This window comes from Anomaloglossus baeobatrachus, chromosome 6 (genome assembly GCF_048569485.1).
Source record: "Anomaloglossus baeobatrachus isolate aAnoBae1 chromosome 6, aAnoBae1.hap1, whole genome shotgun sequence".
Taxonomy (NCBI): Eukaryota; Metazoa; Chordata; class Amphibia; order Anura; family Aromobatidae; genus Anomaloglossus; species Anomaloglossus baeobatrachus.
The window spans coordinates 572542183-572555449 of NC_134358.1; the positions used below are offsets into that span (position 1 = coordinate 572542183).

At 47.2% G+C, this 13267-nt stretch overlaps 1 protein-coding gene across 1 annotated transcript in view; it reads right to left on the reverse strand.

Annotated features, from left to right (window-relative positions):
* Window positions 1-728: 728 nt before the first annotated feature.
* The window catches only part of LOC142243991 (uncharacterized), a 265484-nt gene continuing 252945 nt past the window's right edge, over window positions 729-13267 (reverse strand). Inside the window, 1 exon segment of the mRNA XM_075316176.1 lies at window positions 729-2577. Within this exon segment, the coding sequence (XP_075172291.1) occupies window positions 1079-2577 (1499 nt within the window). The 3' untranslated portion in view covers window positions 729-1078.

The following is a 13267-nucleotide window of genomic DNA, read 5'->3' on the forward strand; positions in this document are numbered from 1 at the left end:
AAAGAAATAACCGTGAGCAAATGCTGAGAAGCAACCATAAACCACTCCCTACACACTGCACAAGCGGATGGAATAAACAGCATTGGACCGGGCTAGAAGCAAGGTTACAATAGCAGCCCAATGCTAAAGATTAAACTCCGGTGATGCATCCCTCCAAGTCATATCGAGGGAGCCACTCACCGCTCCCCTGTACAGCAAGGGGCACACATTCCCACTATTGGATGGCCAGGCAAGAAAGCGTTCTACATTGTCTGGCAACTGAAAGACACAGCGGCCCACGTCTCCTGGTCCACGAAACAAGTGGGAGGTGCAGCATGCACAACCTGAGTGCGCGACAGTTTCGCCCACAGTGGACAGACCGTCGTGGAAGTCTGGTAACTGGAGGACAATTGCTCCACGGCAGGTATTCCTAACAGTCAGCCAAACCATGGTGTATAGGGCGTAACTAAATGGCCAATTAAGCGAAAAGGAGTATGGCTGCAGGAATGTAATAGGACCTTGCAAACCTAGTCTAAAGACGCAGTGTATTTGTTTTCCTATAGTGTCATTGTTATAATTTGGTCACTATAATAAATCTTCTGTACTAGGCAGTAATGCATTTTTATTGTAGCAAAACTTGTAAATATTTTAATATTCGCAAGTCCTTTACAATTCCTTTCAGGAGAACCAGATACCGAGACCCTCCCCAGATATACAGGCCACAAGGCAGAAACACTCACACACAGTGCTGTAGATAACTAAAGTCTTTGTATTGAATATATACATGTGAATGTACTTATGCATAAGTTCAGAAAGGATCACAATGGTGCATCACATGTACAACTGAACTGTTATATTATTTCCTGTCCTTTATGAATTCTCTTATGCAGATGAAGAGCTATCAGAGTGAAAAATGTCCTACAGTCTGAACATGAAGATATATTTCATCATGTGTGAGGTCTTGTAGGTAGAAGACTTGTTTTCCCAAAAAAAATTAATCTAAGTACTGAACATGAATGGCTTCTCCTTTGAGTGAATTCTCTCACGTAACAAGATCTTATTTTTGAGTAAATCATATCACACAGTCTTCGCATGAAAATTATTTCTTCATTGAGTGAACGATCTGATGTTTCACAAGACTTGATTTTAGGCAAAAGCATTTCTCACATTGTGAACATGAATATGGCTTCTCTCCTGTGTGAATTCTCTCATGTGTAACAAGATGTGCTTTCTGGGTAAAACATTTCCCACAGTCTGAACATGAATATCTCTTCTCTCCTGTGTGAATTCTCTCATGTATAACAAGATGTGATTTACTAGTAAAACATTTCTCACATTGTGCACATGAATATGGCTTTTCCCCTGTGTGAATTCTTTCATGTTTAACAAGAACTGATTTATGAGTAAAACATTGCCCACATTCTGAACATGAGTATGGCTTCTCTCCTGTGTGAATTCTCTCATGTGAAACAAGTTGTGCTTTCTGGGAAAACCATTTCCCACATTCTGAACATGAAAATGGCTTCTCCCCTGTGTGAATTCTCTCATGTTTAACAAGAATTGATTTATTAGTAAAACATTTCCCACATTCTGCACATGAAAATGGCTTTTCTCCTGTGTGAGTTCTTTCATGTTGAACAAGATTTGGTTTATTAGTAAAACATTTCCCACATTCTGAACATGAATATGGCTTTTCCCCTGTGTGAATTCTCTCATGTTTAACAAGAATTGATTTATTAGTAAAACATTTCCCGCATTCTGCACATGAAAACAATTTCTCTCCTGTGTGAATTCTTTCATGTGAAACAAGAATTGATTTATTAGTAAAACATTTCCCACATTCTGAACATGAATATCTCTTCTCTCCTGTGTGAATTCTCTCATGTGCAACAAGATCTGATTTATTATTAAAACATTTCCCACATTCTGAACATGAATATGGCTTCTCCCCTGTGTGAATTCTCTCATGTTTAACAAGATGTGCTTTGTGGGGAAAACATTTCCCACATTCTGAACATGAATATGGCTTTGCCCCTGTGTGAATTCTCTCATGTATAACAAGATGTGATTTATTAGTAAAACATTTCCCACATTCTGCACATGAAAATGGCTTTTCTCCTGTGTGAGTACTTTCATGTATAACAAGGTTTGATTTCCTAGTAAAACATTTCCCACATTCTGAACATGAATATGGCTTTTCTCCTGTGTGAGTTCTCTCATGTGGAACAAGATTTGATTTATCAGTAAAACATTTCCCGCATTCTGCACATGAAAATGGCTTCTCTCCTGTGTGAATTCTCTCATGTATAATAAGATTTGATTTATTTGTAAAAAGTCTCTCACATTCTGAACATGAATATTTCTTCTGTGTTGTCTGTGCTCTTTGATCTTCCACATTTGTGTTCTTTTTCTTTTGCTTCTGTAATGAATTAAGAGATAGTTGTTCAGGAAAAGGCTCAGACAGTAGATCATTCCTGGAAGGGTTGGTAGATATATCTGAGACGTTGGAAAGATCTTTATATGTATATTGTGTGATATAAAAATCTATTAACGAACAGCTCATATCTTCTTGTTTTGTGACACTCCTAGTCCTGTTATCTGCCAAGAATAAAATTGGTTTTATTGTTTTTTTTTAATAATATTACCTAAATAAATATGATTTTATCAAATATAAAAGATATATTTAACACTTTCATGACCCTTGGCATTACCTGGGACGTCATACAAGTCGGTGCACTCTCAACATATGACGCACAGGGTACATAATGGCAATCACAGGGTAACAGGCGCGGTACCTCCGCGATCGCCGCCAAATGTAGGCCTGATTTTAAAGCTGAAACCCGGCTGTCACTACCAGGATGGGTGCCTATACTGCTTTGGGAAGTTTAACCCCCTAAATGCTGTGATCAATAGTAATTGCAGAATTTATTGGCTGGGAGAGGCTTTCGCTCCCCTCTGATGTGATTGGAAAAGACGTTAGTAAACAAAAAAAAACCCTAAAAAAAAAAAAAATTTAAATAAAGAACAAAAAAATGATTCTAATAAATATGAAAATGTATGTAAAAAAATAAAGAATTTAAATAAAAAAAAAAAAAAAAAAAAAGAAGTACACATTTGGTATTGTTGCATCCGTAACATCCTGATTAGAGTTGAGCGATGTTCGAGGTTCGCAAATTTCATGTTCGAGTGATTTTGAGGGTGCTCGAGATCGAACGCGAACTCGAGCTTTTTGCTAAAAGCTCGATAGCTCGTGTTACGTTCGAAAACGGTTCGATCAGGAAAAAGCCTATCTATTTACTAGCTGGCTCTTCACTGTAATAGTGTGAGTCACTGTGACTCACACTATTATCAAATTTCAGCGTATAGTGTGCGGGGGGGACGCGGTTTAGATCTGTGCTGCTGAGAGAATGCCGATCACCATTTTTTTTTTTCTAAGCGCGCGTGCAGTGAGACGGGCCAGGATGTCAGCCAATCACAGACACACATAGCTAAGTGTACTTTTTGCCAGACAAGCAAGGGCATGTGTCATAGGCTGTCCATGTCACATGTCCTTGCCTTATAAATACGGCCATTTTCCCTCACGCCGCCATTATCTGCCTTGTGTGTGTGGGTGACAGTCACCTCTCACGCTGCTGGCGCTCCTGCTGTGTATGCTATACACATAGCGCTCTACAGATTAAGGACTGCAGTTTTTTTCAGCCCTTTTCAGGGCTGATTTCCAGGCGCTCAGAGCCATAGGTGACAGGCAGGTCAGTGGAAACGCTGTATACAGCTTTAGATAACAGCGTCTGTGTACCTCAGCTCAGGGAATTCCTTGCTGCATTTCATCATTAGGAGGGATAGAAAGTGAAGCTTCCTTTACTGTCCTGGTACCCACAGAACCCGGCCACTGTACCCACCTGCCCCCATTGGCCATGCTATTTTTATAGCAAACAGTGCTGAAACTTAGTGGTATCCAAACAAGTGTCTGCTATCCTAAATTTGTGTCCAACTGGTGCCAAGCAAGTTCCACCCCCTATAGCAAACAGTGCTGCCAGTTTTAGGACCATAGTTGCTTTGTCAGGGATAGTCAGTGTTGGTTCTTCAGCTGTCAATAAAGCTAGACCACCTCTGCAATCTACACCACCTCTCAAATTTTGCTACCACATTTTAAGTGTCCAATCTTGACGCTAACAAAATGAGTGGCAAAAGGACAGATGCTGGTGGAAAGGGGAACAGGCGTGTTGGAAAAGGAAAAAAAGTTTGTCTGTGGGGAAGGTGGGAAATGTACATTAACATCTGCTGAAGATAGGCCATCTTCCAGCAAAAGTAACATTTCTACTACTTTCCGTGGACAATCCAATGTGCTCCCTTTTTTACGGAACAAAACAACTGTAACAAAGTTAGATGATGCACAAAAAAAAGAACATGCTTGAATGGATTGCAAGTGCTCCAACAAGTGCCATCTCCTCCACCTCAACATCCAAAAACCAACAGTCCTCTGAGTTGTCATCCCAATCACACTTGCTTTCTCCCAGCTCTGAAGTCTCCACCCGCCCTGCACAGTATGGTGTAACAGAGATGGCTGAGTCTGCAGAGATGTTCAGTCACACTATAGCCTGGGAATCAGAGGTCTGCTCCCAAGCTACAGTGAGTACAGACCAGGAAATGTACTGCAGTGATGCCCAGAAGCTTTGTGAGGCAGATTCAGGCCCTGATGACCAAGTTTCTGAGCATAATGTAGACCCTCATTCCCAAACGAACACCTGTTGGTGGAGACAATGAGGAACATACTGATGATGATGAGACGCAGATACCAGATTGGGATGACAACTTAACTATTCAGTCAGGGCAGGAAGAGGTTAGGTCAGAGGGCGAGGGGAGTGCAAACACAACGCTTGATGATGAAGTTCTAGATCCCACATACTGTCAACCCTCAGTCGGGCACTCGAGGAGGTCACCAGAGGCGGTGGAGGAGGATGTAACTGAAGACGAAGTTACCTTGCGCCTTCCTGGACAGAGTCGGAGTACTGGAAGCACGTCTACAAGTGCATCCTCAGCCACCACTCTGCCTCTGAGCACAAGTCGGGGTGGCTCTGCAGGTCGCATGGCATCCAAGCCTTGCCTAGCCTGGTCCTTTTTTGACCTTGCAAAGGATCTCCCAAATCATGTGATCTGTAAAATTTGTGGGCAATCTATAAGTAGAGGCCAAAACCTCACCAGTTTGACAACTTCTTAAATGAATCGTCACATGAATAACAAGCATAAGTCCCAGTGGGAAGCTCACCGTGCTGCAATGCGGCCTGGCGGAGTGAACCATCCACGGCCTGCCCCTTCCAGTGCATGCACGTGCTCTTCATCTTCTATGACTGTGGGGACAGCTGTCAGATCTGTTCTTCCACGCAGACCTTCCAACACTTTAACCACAACAGGCAGTTTGCTTGGTAGGTCGTCAGTTGTTTTGGAAGGGGAAACAAGTGCTGGTGTACAGCTCTCTCAAGACATCGAGAGCACCAACTTTGGATGAAGGCAACATCATGTCACCAACTGCACTTTCCTCACAGACCTCGAGTTTTGCAGGGACACCCTACTCACCACCGTCTCCACACAGCAGCCAGATCTCGGTCCCTCAGATGTGGACAAATAAAAGGTCATTTCCTCCGAGCCATGACAAAGCTAAGAGGTTGACTTTATCCCTCTGTAAGCTCTTGGCTACAGAAATGCTGCCTTTCTGCCTGGTGGAATCAGAGGATTTTCGAGACCTTATGTCCGTCGCAGTGCCCCAGTACCAGATTCCCAATCGCCACTACTTCTCTAAGAAAGGTGTGCCTGCGCTACACAAGCATGTCGCACACAACATCACCGCTTCCTTGAGAAACTCTGTGTGTGACCAGGTGTATTTCACCACCGATACTTGGACAAGTAAGCATGGACATGGGCGTTACATGTCGCTGACTGGGCACTGGGTAACTATGGTGATAGATGGAGAAGGGTCTGCTGAACAAGTCTTGCCGTCCCCACGACTTGTGCGTCAATCCTCTGTATGTCGAACTTCCTCCACTGCTTCTGCCTCCTCAACCTTGTCTGGGTCCTCCACCTCCGCCCCAAGCCTGCCTGGTTAGGCCACCCGCGTTGTAACTGTGCACAAGGAATCACGGACACCTCCTTACTATGCTGGCAGCAGAGCTCAACGGCATCAGGCGGTCTTTACTTTGAAAGGTCTACGAAATGTGAGTCACACAGCTGAGGAGTTGTGGTCAGCTCTATGGTCCGAGTTTCGTAAATGGTTGTCTCCACTCAACCTGCAGCCTGGGAAGGCCGTGTGCGACAATGCTGCAAACCTGGGTGCGGCCCTTCGCCTGGGCAAGGTGACACATGTGCCTTGTGTGGCTCACGTGTTGAACCTTGTTGTCCAGCAATTTTTAAGCCACTATCCCCGCCTAGATGGCCTTCTGCACAGGGCACGAAAACTCTCTGTTCACTTCCGCCGTTCAACCGCCGCAGCTGACCGACTTGCATCGCTCCAGAAGTCTTTCGGCCTTCCGGTTCATCGCCTGAAATGCGATGTGGCAACACGCTGGAATTCCACATGTTACAGCGACTGTGGCAGCACCGCCGAGCCCTGGTGCAATACGTTAGGACATATAGCCTGGAACAACGAGATGCAGAGGTGGGGCAGATCACGCTGATGGAGTGGTCTAAGATCAAAGACCTATGCACCCTTCTGCACAGTTTCGACATGGCGACGAATATGTTTAGCGCTGAGAATGCCATTATCAGCATGACAATTCCAGTCATTTACATGCTGGAGCACACGCTAAACACTATTCAGAGTCAGGGGGTGGGACAAGAGGAAGGGATACCAACATCTACAAGGTCCAGACGTTCATCATCACCAAGGCGGCAAGCATGGGACGGTGGGGGAGAGGGATTAACAAGGGCGCATGGTAGCAGCCAAAATGTTGAGGAAGGTGCAGGAGACCAGGAAGAAAGGGAGGACGAACTCTCGATGGACATGGAAGACTCAGCAGATGAGGGAGACCTTGGTCAAATTTCGGTTGAACGAGGTTGGGGGGGGGGGGGGAGATGTCACAGGAAGAAAGCACAGTTAGCACCTCTATGCCACAAACACAGCGAGGACTTGGTCCGCATGGATGCGCAAGACACATGAGCGCCTTCTTGCTGCACTACCTACAACATGACCCTCGGATTGTCAAAATTAGAAGTGATGATGACTACTGGGTTGCCACACTATTAGATCCCCGGTACAAGTCCAAATTTTGTGAAATAATTTCAGCCATAGAAATGGACGCACGTATGCAGGAGTATCAGCAGAAGCTGTTACTCGATCTTAGCTCGGCTTTTCCAGCAAACACCAGTGGTGCAGGGAGTGAATCTCCCAGTTGTAACTTGACAAACATGGGACTGTCTCGTCATCAACAATCTAACCGTACCAGCAGCACTGTATCTGGTGCTGGTAACAGCAATTTTATTGAATCGTTTCATAATTTTTTTAGACCATCATTTGCAAGGCCACCAGAGACAACAAGTCTGACACATAGTCATCGGCTGGAGAGGATGATACAGGAGTATCTCCAAATGAACATCGATGCCATGACTTTGCAACTGGAGCCTTGCTCATTTTGGGCTTCAAATCTTGAAAAATGGCCTGAGCTCGCCACTTATGCCTTGGAGATCTTGACGTGTCCCGCAGCCAGCGTTGTCTCTGAACGTGTCTTCAGTGCTACTGGGTGTGTGCTGACAGATAAGCGCACGCGTCTGTCCAGTGACAATGTGGACAGACTAACGTTCATCAAGATGAACAAGTCATGGATCTGCAAGGACTTTACTACCCGTGTCATCCTGGGGAGAGTAAAGGCTTGTGGATTTGGAATGTGCTTGATGCTAATGTACCTGTCAAGTTTGCAACTGGGGCACTAGTGCTGCCACTGAAGTGGTGTCTGTGGGGCCCATTTTTTGGAAAAAATGGAGACTCTGCTTGGAGTCCCCTTGCTGTCTTTTTAAAAATGATCCAAGATGAACAAATCATGGATCAGCAAGGACTTTGCTTCCTACCCCGGTGTCATCCTGGGGACGGTTAAGTATGGCGTATTTTTGAACGTGCTTGATGCAAATGTACCTGTGAAGTGTACAACTGGGGCACAAGTGCTGCCACTGAAGTGGTGTCTGTGGGGCCCATTTTTTGGAAAAAAAGGAAGACTCCGCTTGGAGTCCCATTGCTGTGTTTTACATGATTTTAGAAGGGCGTGCCATGCCTATATCTGTGTCTCCTCTTTTTCCTAGTCCAGCTGTTGTGTTTTCGCATGAGTATTTGTCCTTGTCACTTTCCCATATGTTTTTCTTGTCTTGTGAGTGGTTTGTCACCTTTGAAGGTGTTTTCTATGTGTTTTTGTGTTTGTGATTGCCTCCCATTGTTTTCTATGGGGTTCGAGAGGTTCGTCGAACGGCTCGCAGAAGCAAACTCGAACGCGGCCTCCGTTCGACGAACCGAGCTAAACTCGAGCCTCTAGAGGCTCGCTCATCTCTAATCCCGATCAATAAAACTGTCACTCTAGTTAACCCGGTAAAAAAAGAAATAAAACACGTAGCAGAACCTACGCCTTGTTTTTATATGGTGTAAAAGCGTCAAAACAAAAAACTACATAAATGAAATCCCAGAGGGGTGTAAATTCCAAAATGTGGTCACTTGAGGGGGATTTCTGTTCTAAATAGGTAAATACTACAGCGCTGCCTATATAGAGAGTGCATTGTGTAGGTGTAGAATGAATTTAGAGGGGAAATACCTGAAGGCTATGGGCGCACACTGCATCTTTCTGGTTACCACAAAGATGCACGTTTTTGGTCCCAAATAATCATTCCCTTGGCATGCATTTTTTTGCCACCTTTTACCACATTTTATCCAGCGCGTTTTGTTAAGTCAAATCTATTGAATGGAAGGGCTCAAAAACGCTGGCAAAAACGCAGACAGAATTGACATGCTGCAGTGGTCACCATAAAGATGCAACAAAAAAAAAAGCTTCAATGTGCGGACAGAAAAACTGAAATCTCAGACTTTGCTGTGGAAGGAAATGCATGCAGTTTTGGGAGAAGAAGGGAATTTTGTTACTTACCGTAAATTCCTTTTCTTCTAGCTCTTATTGGGAGACCCAGACGATTGGGGTATAGCTACTGCCCTCTGGAGGCCACACAAAGCACTACATTAAAAGTGCAAGGCCCCTCCCCCTCTGGCTATACCCCCCCGTGGTATCACGGGTTCTCCAGTTTTAGTGCCAAAGCAAGAAGGAGGAAGCCAATAACTGGTTTAAACAAATTAACTCCGAATAACATCGGAGAACTGAAAAACCGTTCAACATGAACAACATGTGTACCCGCAAACAACAAAAAAACATCCCGAAGGACAACAGGGCGGGTGCTGGGTCTCCCAATAAGAGCTAGAAGAAAAGGAATTTACGGTAAGTAACAAAATTCCCTTCTTCTTCAGCGCTCTATTGGGAGACCCAGACGATTGGGACGTCCAAAAGCTGTCCCTGGGTGGGTAAATAAATACCTCATGTTAGAGCTGCAAAACAGCCCTCCCCTACGGGGGTGTCACTGCCGCCTGCAGGACTCTTCTACCTAAGCTGGCATCCGCCGAAGCATAGGTATGCACCTGATAATGCTTGGTGAAAGTGTGCAGACTGGACCAGGTAGCTGCCTGGCACACCTGTTGAGCCGAAGCCTGGTGACGTAATGCCCAGGACGCACCCACGGCTCTGGTTGAGTGGGCTTTTAGCCCTGAAGGAACCGGAAGCCCCGCAGAACGGTAGGCCTCTAGAATTGGTTCTTTGATCCATCGAGCCAGGGTGGCTTTAGAAGCCTGCAACCCCTTGCGCGGACCAGCGACAAGGACGAAAAGTGCATCGGCACGGCGTATGGGCGCCGTGCGGGAAATGTAGATTCTGAGTGCTCTCACCAGATCTAGCAAACGTAAGGCCTTTTCATACCGGTGAACCGGATGAGGGCAAAAAGAAGGCAAGGAAATATCCTGATTAAGATGAAAAGAGGATACGACCTTAGGGAGAAACTCCGGAATGGGGCGCAGCACAACCTTGTCCTGGTGGAACACCAGGAAGGGAGCCTTAGATGATAGAGCTGCCAGCTCAGACACTCGCCGAAGCGATGTGATTGCAACAAGAAACGCCACTTTCTGCGACAGCCGAGAAAAGGAAACTTCCTTCAGAGGCTCGAAGGGCGGCTTCTGGAGAGCAACTAGTACCCTGTTCAGATCCCATGGATCTAACGGTCGCTTGTACGGGGGCACAATATGACAGACCCCCTGCAGGAACGTGCGCACCTTAGGAAGACGTGCTAGACGCTTCTGAAAAAACACGGATAGTGCCGAAACTTGCCCTTTAAGGGAGCTGAGCGACAAGCCCTTTTCTAACCCCGATTGCAGGAAGGAAAGAAACTTGGGCAATGCAAATGGCCAGGGAGACACTCCCTGAGCAGAGCACCAGGACAAGAAAATCTTCCACGTTCTGTGGTAGATCTTAGCCGAATTCGACTTTCTAGCTTGTCTCATTGTGGCAATGACTCCCTGAGATAATCCAGCAGATGCTAGGATCCAGGACTCAATGGCCACACAGTCAGGTTCAGGGCCGCAGAATTCTGATGGAAAAACGGCCCTTGGGACAGTAAGTCTGGTCGGTCTGGCAGTGACCACGGTCGACCGATCGTGAGATGCCACAGATCCGGATACCACGACCTCCTCGGCCAGTCTGGAGCGACGAGTATGACGCGGCTGCACTCGGATCTGATCTTGCGTAGCACTCTGGGCAAGAGCGCCAGAGGCGGAAACACGTATGGGAGCTGAAACTGCGACCAATCTTGAACCAAGGCGTCTGCCGCCAGAGCTCTTTGATCGCGCGACCTCGCCATGAATGCCGGGACCTTGTTGTTGTGCCGGGATGCCATTAGGTCGACGTCCGGCACTCCCCAGCGGCGACAGATTTCCTGAAACACGTCCGGGTGAAGGGACCATTCCCCTGCGTCCATGCCCTGGCGACTGAGGAAGTCTGCTTCCCAGTTATCTACGCCTGGGATGTGAACCGCGGATATGGTGGATGCTCTGTCCTCCACCCACATTAGAATGCGCCGGACTTCTTGGAAGGCTTGCCGACTGCGCGTCCCTCCTTGGTGGTTGATGTATGCCACCGCTGTGGAGTTGTCCGATTGGATTCGGATCTGCTTTCCTTCCAGCCACTGTTGGAAGGCCAGTAGAGCAAGATACACTGCTCTGATCTCCAGAACATTGATCTGAAGGGTGGACTCCTGCGGAGTCCACGTCCCCTGAGCCCTGTGGTGGAGAAATACTGCTCCCCACCCTGACAGACTCGCATCTGTCGTGACTACTGCCCAGGATGGAGGCAGGAAGGATCTTCCCTGAGACAATGATGTGGGAAGGAGCCACCATTGTAGAGAGTCTTTGGCCGTCTGGGAAAGCGAGACTTTCCTGTCCAGGGACGTTGACTTCCCGTCCCATTGGCGGAGAATGTCCCATTGAAGTGGACGCAGATGAAACTGCGCAAAGGGAACTGCTTCCATGGCTGCCACCATCTTCCCTAGGAAATGCATGAGGCGCCGCAAGGGATGCAACTGGCCCTGCAGGAGAGATTGCACCCCTGTCTGTAGTGACCGCTGCTTGTCCAGCGGAAGCTTCACTATCGCTGCTAGAGTATGAAACTCCATGCCAAGATACGTTAGTGACTGAGTCGGTGATAGGATCGACTTTGGAAAGTTGATGATCCATCCGAAAGACTGTAGAGTCTCCAGCGTAGCATTCAGGCTGAGTTGGCATGCCTCCTGAGAGGGAGCTTTGACCAATAAGTCGTCTAGGTAAGGAATCACCGAGTGTCCCTGAGAGTGCAAGACTGCTACCACCGCCGCCATGACCTTGGTGAAGACCCGTGGGGCTGTCGCCAGACCAAATGGAAGAGCTACGAACTGAAAATGGTCGTCTCCTATCACAAAACGTAGAAAACGTTGATGTTCTGTAGCAATTGGCACGTGGAGATAAGCATCTTTGATGTCTATTGAGGCAAGGAAGTCTCCTCTGGACATTGAGGCAATGACAGAGCGGAGGGTTTCCATCCGGAACCTCCTGGCGTGCACATGTTTGTTGAGCCGTTTTAGGTCCAGAACAGGACGGAACGAGCCGTCCTTTTTTGGAACCACAAAGAGATTGGAGTAAAACCCTTGCCCTTGTTCCTGAGGAGGGACTGGGATAACCACTCCTTCCGCTTTTAGGGAATCCACCGCCTGCAGCAGAGCATCTGCTCGGTCTGGACGTGGGGAGGTTCTGAAGAACCGAGCTGGAGGACGAGAATTGAACTCGATTCTGTACCCGCGAGACAAAATGTCCGTCACCCACCGGTCTTTGACCTGTGACATCCAAATGCCGGAAAAGCGGGAGAGCCTGCCCCCGACCGGCGATGCGGAGGGGGGGGGCTGGAAGTCATGAGGTAGTCGCTTTGGAAGCGGTACCTCCATTTGCTTTCTTGGGGCGTGTGTGAGTCCGCCACGAATCTGAGTTTCTTTGCGTCCTCTGAGTCCCTTTGGACGAGGTAAATGGTGTCTTGCCCGAACCTCGAAAGGACTGAAACCTCTGCTGCCACTTTTTCTGCTGAGGTTTGGGTGTTCTGGGTTGTGGTAAAGAGGAATCTTTACCCTTGGACTGCTTAATGATGTCAGCCAATGGCTCGCCAAACAGTCTCTCTCTAGACAAAGGCAAACTGGTTAAACATTTTTTGGAACCAGCATCTGCTTTCCAGTCCTTTAACCACAAGGCTCTGCGCAAAACTACCGAATTGGCGGACGCCATTGAGGTGCGACTGGTAGATTCTAGGACCGCATTGATAGCGTAAGACGCAAACGCCGACATCTGCGTGGTAAGGTGCGCCACTTGCGGCACTGCTGGATGCATGATAGCATCCACTTTTGCTAAGCCAGCTGAAATAGCCTGGAGTGCCCATACGGCTGCGAATGCCGGAGCAAACGACGCGCCTATAGCTTCATAGACAGATTTTAACCAAAGGTCCATCTGTCTGTCATTGGCATCTTTAAGTGAAGCGCCATCCTCCACTGCAACTATGGATCTAGCTGCAAGCTTGGAAATCGGGGGGTCTACCTTTGGACACTGTGTCCAGCGCTTGACCACCTCAGGGGGGAAAGGGAAACGCGTATCTTTAGATCGTTTAGAGAAACGCCTTTCTGGGTGAGCGTCGTGCTTCTGGATTGATTCTCTGAAGTC